This window comes from Trichophyton rubrum (genome assembly GCF_000151425.1).
Source record: "Trichophyton rubrum CBS 118892 genomic scaffold supercont2.1, whole genome shotgun sequence".
Lineage (NCBI taxonomy): Eukaryota > Fungi > Ascomycota > Eurotiomycetes > Onygenales > Arthrodermataceae > Trichophyton > Trichophyton rubrum.
Genome location: NW_003456428.1, coordinates 67630 through 83121, shown reverse-complemented (window position 1 = coordinate 83121; position 15492 = coordinate 67630). Strand labels below are relative to the sequence as shown.

General features: G+C 52.2%; 6 protein-coding genes across 7 annotated transcripts; 4 read left to right on the top strand and 2 right to left on the bottom strand.

Moving 5' to 3' along the window:
* The first annotated feature begins 681 nt into the window (after nucleotides 1-681).
* On the top strand, nucleotides 682-3512 carry TERG_00029 (uncharacterized protein). Its single transcript, XM_047747537.1, has 3 exons — nucleotides 682-1547; nucleotides 1651-1815; nucleotides 1895-3512. The coding sequence occupies exons 1-3, from the start codon at nucleotides 1472-1474 to the stop codon at nucleotides 3088-3090; spliced, it is 1437 nt and encodes a 478-aa protein (XP_047603493.1). The 5' UTR covers nucleotides 682-1471; the 3' UTR covers nucleotides 3091-3512.
* Nucleotides 3513-4215: 703 nt separating this feature from the next.
* TERG_11508 (uncharacterized protein) lies at nucleotides 4216-4890 on the top strand (the record flags this gene model as incomplete). Its single annotated transcript, XM_047750618.1, has 1 exon — nucleotides 4216-4890. One exon carries the CDS (start codon nucleotides 4216-4218, stop codon nucleotides 4888-4890), a length of 675 nt encoding a protein of 224 aa, XP_047604987.1.
* A 1081-nt stretch (nucleotides 4891-5971) lies between these two features.
* On the top strand, nucleotides 5972-7032 carry TERG_11507 (uncharacterized protein; the record flags this gene model as incomplete). The annotated part of the gene is made up of 2 exons (XM_003237986.2): nucleotides 5972-6089; nucleotides 6155-7032. 2 exons carry the CDS (start codon nucleotides 5972-5974, stop codon nucleotides 7030-7032), a joined length of 996 nt encoding a protein of 331 aa, XP_003238034.2.
* A 463-nt stretch (nucleotides 7033-7495) lies between these two features.
* TERG_00027 (uncharacterized protein) lies at nucleotides 7496-8662 on the bottom strand (the record flags this gene model as incomplete). The annotated part of the gene is made up of 1 exon (XM_003237985.1): nucleotides 7496-8662. One exon carries the CDS (start codon nucleotides 8660-8662, stop codon nucleotides 7496-7498), a length of 1167 nt encoding a protein of 388 aa, XP_003238033.1.
* Nucleotides 8663-9081: 419 nt separating this feature from the next.
* On the bottom strand, nucleotides 9082-10922 carry TERG_00026 (uncharacterized protein; the record flags this gene model as incomplete). The annotated part of the gene is made up of 2 exons (XM_003237984.1): nucleotides 9082-10820; nucleotides 10889-10922. The coding sequence occupies 2 exons, from the start codon at nucleotides 10920-10922 to the stop codon at nucleotides 9082-9084; spliced, it is 1773 nt and encodes a 590-aa protein (XP_003238032.1).
* Nucleotides 10923-14421: 3499 nt separating this feature from the next.
* TERG_00024 (ADP-ribosylation factor 6) lies at nucleotides 14422-15306 on the top strand (the record flags this gene model as incomplete). 2 transcript variants are annotated; one of them, XM_003237982.1, is made up of 5 exons in its annotated part: nucleotides 14422-14515; nucleotides 14646-14801; nucleotides 14863-15009; nucleotides 15100-15212; nucleotides 15280-15306. In XM_003237982.1, 5 exons carry the CDS (start codon nucleotides 14422-14424, stop codon nucleotides 15304-15306), a joined length of 537 nt encoding a protein of 178 aa, XP_003238030.1. The 2 variants fall into 2 exon arrangements, with proteins under 2 accessions (XP_003238030.1, XP_047604986.1); XM_047749027.1 differs by lacking the exons at nucleotides 15100-15212; nucleotides 15280-15306 and having other exon boundaries at nucleotides 14863-15080.
* Nucleotides 15307-15492: the final 186 nt, after the last annotated feature.

Genomic DNA, 15492 nt, shown 5'->3' with positions numbered 1-15492 from the left:
ATCCCTGAATCGCCAAGAGATCCAGATTTGCTGTTGATTTCGCCTTGAGGTGGAGAGGTTGCTCTCTTCGTCCTGCTGCTGCTTGCTTGCTTGCCTAGTATTATTATTTTTGCTTTTACCGCTGGCTTCGTTGCCGTCCGTATTTGCTTCTTCCTCCTTTTCTCTGGTTGAGGATAGCGTGCGTAACTGTGTAGACTTCGTAGTCGTGTATGTAAACCAGGCGGGATATGGGATGTCAGCAGAGCGGCAGGAAGCCTGTCCCATGCTGCGGGAGGGGACATTGACCCAGGCTCGGTCCGTGAGACAGCCAGCAACGGAGACCACAGACAGAGATGGTCGAATATCTCCCGTATCCATGAATTAAATCCTGCCTGGCTTTCGATTTGGGCGAGACAGGCAAGAAGACCGGCGAGCACCATCCATCCGTAGCATCCAGACTGCACCGGGGTGCCCTCCTGTCCCTCCTGTCCCTCCTGTCCCTCCTGTCCCTCCTGTCCCTCCTGTCCCTTCTTGTCCCTTCTTGTCCCATCTTGTCCCATCTGCCCATCCTGCGTCCGCCTCTCTAGGTTCTGCTTCTGCGTTGGAAAAGGGCCCCATAACTCCCTGGAGCAAACCTAATAGCGGCCCAGGGATCGAGCAGTTCAGTTCTGCACGCAAGCACCGGCGGAAAACTTAGCACGACGCTCGACTTCTTTGTCCCCCAGACCGCAAAGCCCGTCGCCGGCCCTGATAAGCTGCCGTTTCGTCTCTCGCTGGGCGCTGCGTCTGGCGCTGGCTCTGGCTCTTCTCGTTGCTTGTGCCTGAGGTCGGCTGTCGACTCGTCGTTGCTTTTTCCTGCCAGAGAAAAACGACCCAACCGCCGAGTCGAGTCAGCCAACCTCGATCGCAAGCAAAGCAAACCTCCCAGGCACCGCCAGCACCGCCAGCACCGCCAGCACCGCCAACATCGAGCGACGCCGCCGGTCGAGACACACAAAGAGGCCCAGGATATATAGACGTCCCTCCCGCCCTCCCGCTGTCTGGCCCAGTCGAGTTCGATGTGTCTGTCTACCTCGCCGGCCGCCTCTCTTCGTCTGCACCGTCGGTCAGCGTCCCGGCCTCCTCTATAGATAGCCCTTGCCTCTGCCTTTGCTTCTACTTCTACTTCTCTTATACCTGTCCTCCCTCCTCTCTGCCCTCGCCTCTGCCCTCGCCTCTGCTGTCTCTCGTCTCCCTGTCTGGCTGTCGTGTGAGAGATACTATGGGCCTCTACTGCCGGATTTCATGATCACTGTCGTCTCTGTCTCTCTGTCTGTCTGTCTGGGATCCTCCGTATCCGCCAGCTCTGCCTCCTGTCTCTCCTCCTCCCTCTCCCTCGTCTTCCTCTTACTCTACTGGCCCTCTGCCGCTGTCTCCTGCAAGCCGCCTGCTTCTTCTCTGCTACTACTACTACTCTCTTCCTACACCAGAGCAGCAGCCCAATTCGGTGGCTATGTTGATTGACGGCGAGAAATGGGCGTGCGATGCTTGTATCCGGGGCCATCGCGTTAGCACCTGCAACCACTCGGGTAAGCCAGACCCAACTCCAGCTAGCAGACGTCTACTACATCTACTTCTTCTTCTTCTTCTTCTTCTTCTTGCCGGCTAACATGGCCCTGCCTACGCCTGTAGATCGCCCCCTGAGCCATATCAACAAGAAAGGGCGGCCGGTGTCGCAATGTCCTCACTGTCGAGGCCTGCGCAAAGCCCGGACAAGCCACGCAAAGTGCGAGTGCGGCGAGAAACCACACAGCAAGGCGGAGTGTCCGCTGAACGGGACCGCTGCTGACGGCCAGAGTGAGTATGCTCTTCCTTGAACTCTTCATTTCGCTCGTGAGGCGCCAGGATCTGATGTTGCTTGTTTTCTTTATTTTAGAAACGGCTGGTGGCCGAAAGCACTGCTGCTGTGGACATGGCGGCCGCTGCACCTGTGCGTCCAAGCGAGACTCGAACCTCGAAACCGTGCCCGAGACCGGCCCCGTCGCAGCAAGACGGTCTACTGTCTCTGGCGTCAAGAGACCGCATATCACCACCTCCAAGAAGCAAAAGGATGCCAGCAAACGGGCACATCCATATCCACTGCCTCGCTCCCGAACCATCCATGGGACCGCTGACCTGGCTCACCTGTCGATGGACCACCTGAATGAGGGATACGGCTCCCAGACCGTCTCCTCGTACCCGGATCTGGTCACCAGTGCCCCTCGTCCAGTATGGAGAGTCAAGTCTGAGAACGGCTCCCCGGTCACAGAGGTGTCTGACATGAAGGCACAGCTCTCCCTCGACATCCCCTATCAGCATTTCCCGGACCAGATGGGCCTGTCAATGCCCATCTTGGACTACCCGCAGCAGTCTCCAGGGCTATACTACCCTTCAGATATCGACTTTGGCTTTGAGGCGGCGATCTCAAACGGGCCGTCGATAGACTGGTCCACCTTTGATCTGCCGTACGGGTCTGACGCATACACCGCGACTTACAGCCAGCCAGCGTCCTATGCCAGCTACGACTACAACACCACCTTCGGCCACCCTGGCCTCGCCCGCTCCTCGTCCGGAGACACCTCTGATGCCGACGAACTGCTGCCCATCGTCGGCACTGGCTCCGAGGCCGGCATGTATCACCTGGGCAGCACGCCGCCTTCCCAGCTCGACCTGCCCACCCAGTTCGCCCTGTCTCAGACCTACAAGCCTGCTGCCATTGAGCCGGTCCTCCACGCAGCAAACGACAGCGTCGACGTCAACGGTGCTCGGGCTTCCGCCTCTGTCTCTGCCTCTGCTGCTGGGGAGACCACCCCGCTTCCAGCCGAACTTGGTCACCACTACCATCACCAGCAACAGACGCAGGCGCAGGCACAGGCATATCCTGCCAGCGGGAGCCATAGCAACTTCGTCGACGCCAGCAACACCTCCATGATCATCCCACCCGCCGCCTACACCTCTGCCGGGGCAAACGAGCCGCTCTGGGTTTCGGCTTCCTACCCTACCATGATGTCCCCGGTCTCCATCTCCGTCTCCGAGCAACAACGTCAACAGCAGCACCAGCAGCAGCAGGAGGCTCAAATATGGACTCGGTGAACACCCTCGCCTACTGGCTCGCGGCTCGCACTTCCACTCCGTCTAACGCATCATGCTAAACATACATGAACGCCGATATGACTTCCCGAAGCGATAGAACGATATTTTAATGAATATAGATGTCTTTTCACGCTGGCTCCCCAGCCGTCCATCTGGTGCCTCAAACAAACCTAGCCTCCGCCCGCTTTGCCCCCCGCCCCAGCCTTCCCACCAGTGATGCATATGACCTTTCTTCCTTCTTATCTGCCACTTTTTTTCTTTATTATATATAGACCCAGGGGGAGGTGCTCTGTAGCGTTGTAGAGTATTTAGACCTTTAGAGCAATCGTAAATACGTCTTAGTCATCTCTTATCACTTAGTCATTACTTAGTCATTTTCTACTTATCACTACTAATCATTCACATATTAGTCACCTCTTACTCATCCACCTATCAGGTGACGTCCCAAAGAGGCAATCCTCGCTCCGTTTTTCTTCCGCCAAAATAAAAGAAAAAAAAAAAAAAAAAAAAAAAAAAAAAAAAAAAAAACCTGCGTCGTCGCTTTATTTTTTTCCCTGGACGAGCCAGCGAGTCTCGCATAAAACAATACCCGTCCTCCGCGTCGAAAGCAAAAGCTATCTAGATAATGCGCTCCGTCTGACGGGCAGGACAGAAGGAAAGCCGGCAGCTTCGCGTTCAGCGCCGTTGACAAAAGTTGGTTACTTGCTCCCCCCTTGTTGCCTCTGCTTTTTGGTGTCGCCGCGTCGGGGCGAGGACGGACGTCGTTTGTCGTGCCATTGGCCCTGCTCACAGGATGGGCCCTTTTATTTTTTGGAGGAGCTGTCCTAGTGACGCGCCGGGAGGCCCTGCAGGAAAGACGTCCATGGCTCCCGTTGACGCTGCCTGGTCTACGAGTCTCGCGGGGGGCCGTCAGAGGGCGATGAGCTGACCGTGTTTGACAGGCTACGGAGAGACAGAATCACTCGTCATCACGACATTCCCGCCACGCATCGAGTAACAGCTTCGTGCGCGCGCGCCGCACCCGCATCTTCCCACACGGCACACACATAAATTACAGCGAAACAAAGAGGCTCGAGACTGACGACCGCCTTGGAACAGCAGGGTACAGGTCCTGACTGGCCCACCATGAATTCTCGAGAGCATTCAGAGATCCCGCCGGCTCCGTCATACCCTTCCCCCAACGCTGCTCAGATAGCGCAGGGCACCGTGTCTTACTATGCCAACCAGCGCCATCTGACCGCAGATGAGCTTCATTTGTCCGCAGAGCTGTCCCGCGAGGTTGCTGGGGCCAGCGTGGATGGAGGGAACGCAGCGTCCGTAGCTGCTGCTGCCACTGCAGCTGCTGCGGCGGCGAACGGGCTGCCTCATAGTCAGGGAATGGTGCTGGGCTCTGGGTCCAACGCTGACGGAACAGTGGGCGTCGACCAGCAGCAGGTTCGCCAGCAGCAGCGACAGCAACAGCAGCAGGATCACCAGGTGCAGCAGCCTTCTCAGGCCCAGCAGCATATGCTTCAGTTTTCGTCTACCCAGCAGTCTGGTGTCGACCCCAACCATGACTTGAGCTATGGGGACCAGAGCGCGCGTCGGAAGCGCTCAAAGGTCTCTCGCGCATGTGATGAGTGTCGTAGGAAGAAGGTTCGTCACTTTGTCAAAGCATACTTATTTCGTGTGTATCTAATCTTCTTTTTACTCACTGATATCTTTAGGTCCGATGTGATGCTACCTCTGAAGCTGGTGTCGAGACATGCTCAAACTGTCGCCGTACCGGCGCAACATGCGAGTTCAGCCGCGTTCCAATGAAGCGAGGTCCAAGCAAAGGGTAAGTTTGTCCATATTCCTTGACTAGACTGTCCCGCCGACTAATCTTCTCGCGCAAGGTACATCAAGGAGCTGGCAGACCGTATCAACAGCCTGGAGACTCAAATGCAACCTCCAATGCAGCCAGGGGATATGCATTACCAACAAATGAACGAAGATGGTACATCTGGTCGGGGCTATCAGGACTTCTCCCCATCTATCGATAACCAGGGACTCACTCGAAAGAGAACCCTTTCCATGTCTGAAGGCCTTCCTAATGCCTTCATGCAACCCCCTTTCATCCAGGGAGCTCGGCCTACATCAGTAGGCGGATGGCCTGTGCAGGGACCAACGAAGGATGCAGCTCATGCAGCTGATCTAGCTGCCCTAGATGAATATGGTACAGTACAAAATGGAAGTACACGGGTAATGCAGCCGTTCTGGGCTCAGGAGCTACCTGAATCTGCACAGCAACCCGCTATCAACCTAGAAAAGCTGGAGTCACTTCCTGCACCGGTAGAGGTTGATGAAGAAGTACTCAACGCGTAAGTATACGTCGTTTTCCTACCTAAATATAACAAGTGTAATCAATCACTGACACTTTGGTACTAGTTACTATCAGCATATTCACCCTATTTTCCCAGTTCTACCGAACTCTCGGGATCTCCTTTTCCAGTACCTTAAATCAGCCAGTCGCCAGATTCAAGAAACTTTCCTGCACTCGCTACTCTCTGTGACGGGGGCCAACCTGTCAAGAGCGGAAAAGGCACTGCAGGAAATCCCAACGTTTCAAAGAGCACAGGATTATCTAACTGAAAGTCTTCGTGAAGACCCTCGCTCCAGGGCTCAGGCGATTAATTTTGTTCTCCTCTTCACCTTTATCTTGTTGATCATCGATGCCGATTCCAGGGGTCCGGAAAATCTCCATGGTCAGAATGGCATTAGTAAGACGGTTCTCGTCGACGCTGCATTCCCTATCGCACATCATCTTGCGCGGTCGTATGATCAGCTTGATAGCTGTAACATAGATGATAAGGACATTGATTCTGACGGCAATCTTGCAAGAAGGAATTGGACTGTCTTGATGATCTTATCTCGCTGGCATAGCCTAAGCGTGGCTGGTCGGGATGTTTTTGGTGTTTTTGAAGCTGCTATGCCCGAAGATCGTGGCATCCTCAGCTTTGCTTCTCTACAGCTTGCCCGTATGTCCCCACACCACCCTCCAGTCTCACATCGACAATACAAAAATGCTAATGGCACATTGTAGGCTACTCAACCTCAGTCTCCGAGATCATCGAAGTTCTATTCGACAACACTGTTCACCCTTCATTTGGACGGATGAACAGTCACTCTCTCCGTCGCCTCTACTACGGCCAACTCAAACGTCTTAAGGACCTTGAGTCCTGGCATGAATCTACTGGTGACGATGAAATGAGCACAACGTACACTGAATCTGTTTGCCCTCTACTATTCTGGACCCTCACCCTTCTCTTGAAAAGGCAGCTCTATACATCTGTCCCTGCTGAGGTGCTATACCCTGCGCAAGTCATCCTCGAACTTCTCATGCAGCACTCCGGCCCAGATAAATTTATCACATCACCATTCCACCACCACGCCCTGGCCCTTGCTATTATGACTTTGTTGGAATCCACAGACCTCCCCGAATTGGCAGCAGATGCATGGATATCCCTAGACAAAGCACTCCAGATCCTCAGCCAACGCGATAAGCATGCCTCAACAGTTGAAGAGTTTAGCAACATATTCTACACTCGATCATGGGGAGAATGTTTCCGTGCAATGATTGAAGTCAAGGTCGCCGCTTTCCGGTCCACACAGCAGGGCTCTGGTGCCGTGGGATCCAGCGAACAGCGCTCCCTGGAGCATCTGGCAGATTTGGCTGTTGGGGCTGGTGGTGCAGCAGCAGCAGCTGCTGCTGCCGCTGCTGCCGCCGCCGCTGGCACAAATACAGAAAACCAGACTGCTCGTTCGGGAACTGCAGGTGCAGAGGATGCTGCTAGCGGTAGCCAGACAAACACTAATGCTGATGCTGCTACAGGCCAAAAGGACAGACCAGATATACGTGTCTATGTTGACTTTACACAGTTAACTAAGAGAGGATATCTTAATGTGTTTGCTGGGCTATAGCTGATTATATTAGCCATCTATATCATTCTTTACTCTCTATAAGGTATAAAGGGGCAACTCAGCTCTGTTGCCTGTTAGTTTCTCCACACCTGCGTCTTCTGCCTATTTTTACTATTTTTTGTTAATGCCTCGTCTGGATGGGAGTCAGGCTAAGTGAAATTGGACTGTAGCATTCCCTCTAAGGCGCAAAATGGGGTTTTGGTATATTGTTATTCTCCATGACTTCTGTACCTTTTACCTGCGTTTTTTTGTCTCTCCAACTCTTCTTGTGCTCTTGCTTAGTCCCAATGTGTAAATTATAGGCTAGTTCATTGATTTATCTATGCTAATTGTTCATTCAATCATTTCATTGAAAGAGAACATATAGATCAGTATTACTATCCAAAGCCTATAAAAAGGCCAACATCAATGTCATCTATGATTGATCTCCTCCCAAAGTAACTCAACAAGGTATGTTAAAAGGTCAGCCTGAAGTGTTCGAAGCAGCCGGCCGTTTAACCCATCGGCCGTGCCCGTCATGCTGCCAGGCGAGATTAAGGACCTGATGCATGGTTCTGAAAACATAGCTCCTCTGCGGCGGCAGGTTATAATCCAGAGCTCTGAACTCGACCAGATGGCCATGTACACCTAGATACCGCACCGAATGAGGGACAAGCGAGTATCCCGTCTCCAACTCCATCCAGGCATTCTCCGGATCCATGGTCGAGTTCTTCTGCTCCCTTTCAAAGATATTACTCCACTCCGGCGGCGAGAGCTGCAGGGCCAGCGAGCGCAGGTTGGTCATGCTACGGAACAGTTTAAGCACCAGGTTAGTATGGCTGTAGAAGGGGAAGACGGCAATGTAGCGAAACGAGGTTAGCCGCGAGATGGCCGAGGCAGGATACGGGAGGTTGACCGCTTGCAAAGGGTCGACGGAGCCCCAGTAGTTGATGACGGACGGAGGCCGCAGGCGGAAGTAATCTTCCACGCTGTACGCCTGCAGAGACGAGCCCTCGTTAAACAGCAGCTGCGTCCACGGCTTCGCGGTGAGAAAGCTGTCGTCGTCGTCGCCGCCGCTGCCACGGTTCTCTCCCTCAGTTGCTGGCATGATCATCTGGGTATCAGGCTGTTTGTCTCGCTGCTGCTGCTGCTGCCGCTGCTGCTGCTGCTGCTGGCGGAACTGGATGGTCTGCAGCGGCATGTCAAAGGCCCATTTGTCGCCCTGGAGAGCGCACTGCGCCATGTCCGCGATCATGAACGGCGGCGCAACAACGGTGACGGTCGTCGGGTTCAGGGCCGCAAACAGCGTCTTCCACCACAGCTGCTTCTCGCTGCCGGGGAATATGCTGCGGACCGAGACGGTGACACTCTTGACGTGCTCGGCCAGGCCATGGCGGCTGATGAAGGTCAGGAACCGGTCCTGGTCGCGCAGCTCGTACCGGCAGAAGCTGAACAGGTGCTCGCGGGAGAACTCTCGAAACTGACGGCACACGCGCGAGACGCTCTTGAGGTCGGTCGTTCCGGAAGACGTTACGGCGTGGCTGGGGAGGTCTCGCAGTGCGCGTTCGTCTGCGGTCGGCGGCGGGCTTGCGCTGATGAAGGAGAGGATGAGATAGAGGATCTCGACGGGGAGGCTGTGGATGTCGGCCATAGCTAGATCGTTCAGCCGGCCAAAACTGCTGAGATGCAGCGATCCCAGGAGCCGGTCAGGCTGGCGGCCTCGCTCAGTTTATATACGCCCGATACCGTGCTGGCTGGCTGCTAACGAGCCATCTCATAATAGCAACTGAGACAGCGGACAGGCAGGACGGTTTCGAGCTTGAGCTGTCCTCCACCCGCCGTCCATCTGACTGCCTCCCAGCCTAGGGCAATGGCCAAAAATAGGATGTCTTGTTTTAAAGACACGGGAAGAATGCGTTCATCATATCGTTTGCTTATATCTAGTTAAACTATTCAGCCTCGCTCCTCCGGGTTGAGGCCCGTCCTTGGCTGGCGTGGACAATATCAAAACTACGCTGCAGCAACGAGGAGTTACCAACAGAAAAGAAACAAGAAGAAAAGAGCTACATCCTATTCAGTGCTGACGGATGATCCTGTCTTATACTTTGCTTTCCATTCATCTACCATTCCCTGGTAGTCTCGGGGCCGGTACACAGTGAAGTGCTCCCGGAAGAACCCCTTTTTGCGACGGCGTTGCAGGCCCAGGTCTCGCAGCATCAGATCAATATAGGGGATGGATTCAAGGACAAAGTCCGGGTTACGCATGCGCATACCCTCTCGATATCGCCGGATGCTGAACTGCGAGTAGAGGGCTACCTCCCAATCTGTCTTGTCTTCCTCTACCGTAGGTTTGGGCTCAGCCGGCCGGGGAACCAGCGGACACACTTCAAGCTGGCCTGAGAGATATGCAGTGGCCCAGAGGGCCTGTACCTGAGATGTGATGGCTGTGTCTATATTGGCTGCCATCCCAAGGAAGACAATCGATCGGTCTTTTAGTTTGGGAGGCGCCATGAATCGAATCAGCCGGTATGGATGAGAAGAGAGAGTCTCAGCGTCCGCAGAGAAGTGCTTGAAACGCTCATTCACTTTGGCAGAGGCCTTGAGTTGCGGGAACTGTCTCAGAATATGTTTATCTGCAGCCTCCAGGAGTGACTTATCCAGCGGCTCGGGAGCCCAGGGCACTCCAAGAAGCTCGTCGATCCCCTCAGGCAGAAACGTTATCGGTGATCGAGCTTCCCAGCCAGTTCCACATATCACAGCATCAGTCTCAAGAGAGGTACCGTTGGAAAGATGCGTCGTCCGGCTGAACAGAGAATCTATATCCGCAATATGTATCTTGATCTGGCCACTCCTCACTAGGTCAAAGAAGTCACTCGGGTAGTTCAGGATGCTCAGCGACGTGGACACCCAGTACGGATCAAGCCACGGCATCAATTTCTTGACCTCTGGGTGCTTGTTATACTTATTAGCAGTCACCACGTCGTTCTTTACCAAGGCCCAGAAGCCATCGACGAGTTGTTTACCCAGCCAAGTCTCATGCAGAAATTTCGTTGGCCCCGTTGTTGCCCAGATACAAGGAGACATCCATGTTGTGCATCTGGTCAGAAGCAGGTATTCTAGTAATATCTTAAGCGGCGTGATCCTGGACCGGGACATCCACGCAGGCCCGCGGCCATTTTCACGAATAACAAAGTGCACAGATGCTCCAGCTGCTGCACAGGTATAGGCCATGTCCCAGGCAGCTTTCCCCCCGCCATACACGACCACGGTCTTGTCCGGGTGCGACAGTTCATTCTCATACTTTGACATATTTCGAGAATGAAATATCGGTGCATTAAATGTTTCCTGGCCTTTGAACTTGGGGATATGTGGCCGTGATGTGAGCCCGGTTGCAAGTATCAATTTCCGAGTGAGGATAGTCGAAGTGCTTCCAACCGTAGCCTCCATTCCATCACTGTTTGCATCAACGGTGAGAAGCCATGATGATGGATTATCTCTATGTTCGGCAGAGATGAGCCTCGTTCGAAGGCGTATTCTCTCTGTGAGACCGAACTTTTTTGCATATGTATTCAAATATGCATGCACGGTCTGTCCGGGTATAGGTTTGCCCTTCTCTGCACCAAATGTCTCCGCATCCATGGCAAAGTCCGGGAACTCAAGTGAGCCAAAGACATTGTTTGTGCACAGAGTACTGTAGAGACGATGCTTTGCCCATACTCCTCCAATGGACGATTCTGCTTCCAGGACAACCGCTTTGGCGGAAGGATACACTTCCAGATATGTCTTTACAGCACTTAGACCGTATGGTCCTAACCCCCAGTGGTCAGTGTTTTGAACTGACTTGGTCAGCGTTGCGTGGAGCCGATAACCGACTTACCTGCGCCAACGACGACCAGGTCAACTTCTTCCATTATGATAAACTTGGATGACCTACTTCACACTTTGATGCGTGATTTCCGCCACAGATACATGCGAGGATGAAACTGTTATATACACACTCCTGAGCGACTGCGCGGGAAGGAGCACTTGGTGTACTTTAACAGTACACTGGGACGTTTGGACGTTAATAACATCTCATTTATGTAACATTCACCACATCATCTACTTTGTGGGTTTCTTTCTTCTCTTTTTTCATTCCCTCTTTGCCGGTACATTATGGTCTCCGAATCCCTGCGCGAATATGTGCCATCCTAGTCGAACTACATAGTCACCAGCCCAATGACGCAGTGGGGGGTCAGTTCATTGGTGACCAGGTATTGGAGGAGCCAGGTTTGCCTAATAGAGGAGGTTTCTCTGCACTGGCTACCCTGCTTTCGTATAGAGAGTGTGATCGAGATGCATTTTCATGTCCGCTGCCCAAAATTGGGAAACGGAGTTGCTCGAGAAACCACCCGGATCCGTCACCAGTATTAACGGGCCTGCAAGACAAGATAGCTGATCTCAAGAGAAATTAGCTCATGTAGTATTACACTGCATATTCTAGCCGAGCGAGGGTTTGTTTATCTAAGAACGGGGAGCTTCTTAGTCTTCCCAATGACGAGGTAGCTCAGCATTGGGACCATCAACATATCAGTGCACCCTGCTTTCAGTTACGTGAGAGGCTGGGAAGATACCATCATAGCTACAGCAGTGAAAAATTCAAGTCCAGCTTGCGCTATATGGGGTATCATTTTGTGCTATCTTTACCAGGCTAGGTCTACTGATCTCCTCCTAATACAGGACCAATTTAGGTGTTTGCCGTAGACTCTTGCCTAGTGGAACTGGTAAGTTAGCTCTTGAACAAGGTGCAGACTGAAGTCCCGACTGGGTTCCAGCGCTCAATGACAACCAGTCAACTTTTCAATATCGACGCACTTTGTTGTTTCTCGCTGCACCAAAAGCGAAAAAGGAAAACCACGTGACTCTTTCCTGGCCTTGAGATCGAAATCGACACAAAAAGACGACGAAAGAAAAGACAGCAAGGCAGCAGCAGCTCAAATCTGCGTGTTGGCTGGATGAGATAAAGGGAGACAATGCTTTGTTCTCTCGTCAAACGATTCGGAACGTCGAACAAGCGTCAATCGAGGGCTAAAGATAGCGACCCTTAATATCAAGATGATCTTCGTCGTGCTTCTCGTCGCATCAGGATAAATACCCCTCAGTACGACCACACTGTCATTGGCATCCGTTCAAGAGAGACTGTGGACATATCAAGACCATGTGCCCGAGTAGTTAAATACCAGCAACGCATGCGGAACCTTGGATGGCATCCAGTGAAATCGTGGAGCTGAGCAAAGATTGACGAAGCGTGCGCATACTGCGCTGTACTCCCTCTTAGGGACGTGCCCATCTCTGGACCAGAAGGGCTTCCTGGGATAATACCTGCATGTCATGATAGGCTGACGGACCCCGAGCCTCATCAACGGTACTATACGGCACAATCTTCCTTGTTATTATGCTAGGATCCCATTCGCCGGGGATGACAAAAGCAAAAAAGCGGAAAAGGCACACAGATCCCAACGAGACGGCCCCTGAGACAATCATAACGTAAGAGAAGGTTTATAAAGATTATTTTGAGGCTCACCAAGCCCTGAACATGACCCCTCACTCTGGAGCTGGCGTTCCAAGTCAACCGGCGGTTGCAACGGCCATCTTGAGTTTCATTTTGGCTGGCAAGGAAGCCTTCAAACACGGTTGCTAATGATCCAAGAGAGCACTTCCTGCTACCATGAACGAATCTATCGAGGAACTGGCCGGAAGCGAAGGGCCCAGTTCTCTCAAGGCAGACCGCCAGAGCTGCATGCAATGGCAAGGCTCTCTAGGTTCAATACGTCACAATTGTGAATGGCACCATCAAACTATCAACTTGACCCTTTAGTGATGGCCAACCCGAGAACTCTTCAAGGACTGTATGGATGTTCGATGCTGAAGCCTCGTTTGCATACCTACCAACTTTCTCACCAATCTGATGTGGCTTTACACATGAAGCATAGCCTAAATTGACCTGTTTCAACGAGATTCCAGCATGCGTGGACTTCCAGAAACCTGACTGCTTCCATGTAATGTTGGCCTACCCCCCTGTCTATAAGAACCCTCTCATCTAAACATGCTGCCGAGTTTCTAGCTACCCATGTATAACTACAGAGGCTACCGTCCTCGTAGTTTGAAGATAGCGCACTCATTTCAGCATAGCGAGGGAGATATCCCCATCAACTAGGTGTCACCGCTGCATTTAAGGCATTATTCAAATAGTCACACTCTTAGCCACCCACTGTACTGCAGTCTACTTACTTACATCTGCTCCGTAGCTCCGTACTATAGCTCCATCGATGTAAGAAGTTATGTAAGTCTATCGAGCACCCTCCCGAATTCCGTTGCCCGCCTGAAACGCCAGCAAGGGTGTCTCCGGGCGATCATGCAAGGGGCTTTCTCGGCTCACTGGCTTCCCTTTGGCGACCCATCCGCTCGTTTTCGTTTTTCATCGACCCTCCCTTCATATCTCTCTCTTTTTTGATATATAACCACGCCATCATCACCGTCATCAATGTCTTCATCGTTGCTGCTATTAGTCATCGTATTAGTCATCCGGAAGGTTGCTGCCTCTTTGGGGACTAGTGAGTCACCTGCCTGTACCACGTGACTCATCCCTAAACCTTAAAAGTCTTCGAAAAGAAAAGAAAAATAGGAAAAAAAAAGAAAAAAAAAAAAAATAAAAAGACATAAAACAACCTCAGGGGTAAAAAAAAAAAAAAAGGAGAATCGCGAGCATCGGAACGAGCAACGCGAGCCTGGAAAACGCAGCATAAAAGCAGACCGACGAAGCCGAGATCGAGGGCTGACTATGTGAAGCGGTTGCGCCAGCTATAAGCCAGCCCAATTGACCAGAAATTCCTTTTTTCTCTTCTCTCGACGCCTACGGAGTGCCGAACGCCGTGACAGGTCAGATAGGTCCTTGAACAGCGAGCTGCCTGTGGGGTGAGAGTGCTCTGCTCGGAGGAAGCAGGCAGAACAACGCAAACGAAACACAAAACGTCCCCAGCCGCACCTGCGAGAAGACGCCCGGCGAGCTCTTCCGCGCCCGGAAAGCAGCAGACCCAGCGCCTGTGGTCCGCGCCTATCTTGCCGATTCCGCTCCCTTGGCCCTCCAGCGAGAACTGGCTCCCTGCCTGCGCGCGGCAATTGACTCCTGACTCTTCCTTGACCAACCACCCTCCTCCCTCCCCCCGTTTCAAATAGTTTCTTCAGATCCGCCTTTTGCCTTCGCCGTGTCTCTCGAAGGGATCAACGTCCTCGCAGCCCAGGAAGCAATAAGGAGAGCCGGTTACCCTCCCTCTGTTGATCAACGCATCGTATACCGGAAACCTGCATACCTGTGTCCGCCAGATAAAACGTCCCTGCGCTTAAACGAATACTCACTCAACACAATTCACCATGGGCGGCCAAGTCTCGAAGCTCATGGGCAAGATCTTTGGATCGAAGGAGATGAGATTGCTCATGCTTGGATTGGATGCTGCCGGAAAGACAAGTACGAGACTGCCCCTCCGCATACCACGTTCCAGCTCTCTCTCTCTCTCTCTCTCTCTCTCTCACTCCCTCTCTCCCTCTCTCTCTTTTTGCTTGCCTGCCTGTTTACTGACCACGCTGACCGTCAACAGCCATTCTCTATAAGCTCAAGCTAAACCAGGACGTCACCACCATCCCGACCGTCGGCTTCAATGTCGAGACCGTGACATACAAGAATGTCAAATTCAACGTGTGGGATGTTGGTGGTCAGGACAAAATCAGGCCATTGTGGAGACATTATTTCTCAGGTACGACACATCTGGCTTTCATCTCGACCATAGACCGTTGCTGACAGAAGAACTTGTGCAGGCACACAAGGATTGATTTTTGTTATTGACTCAAATGACCGTGCCCGTATCGATGAAGCCCGTCAGGAACTACACAGAATCATCCTCGATCGTGAAATGAAGGAGGCCCTCCTATTAGTTTTTGCCAATAAACAAGATATCCCCGGAGGTACGGACTACTCTCCTTGCCACACTCCCTCTTCTCCCGCTCCGCGTTTTCTTCTATCTACAGCCAGCTAACGGATACTCCGAATTACAGCTATGAGTCCACAAGAAGTCACTGAAAAACTGCAACTCTCTCAACTCAAGGACAGGATATGGTACGTCGTACCAACCTGTGCCACCACAGGAGAAGGCTTATTCGAAGGACTGGTAAGATATTCGCTTTCTACTTATTAGCTTCATATGAGAGACAACATAACTAATCGCTCGCTCATAGGACCACCTAAAACTTCTAAATAAATAAGTAATGAGATCTAATGATGCCCCAGAGCGAGAGGACCAACGTTTAGCCACCTAGTCACCTTCGTTCTCCGACTATTTTGTTATTCTTCTTCTCCAATACTATTTTGTCATACACGTACTTTGTACCAACAGTACTTAATAATATACCTTTTTGTTTTGTCTGTCTAATAATGGAATAATATGCCTT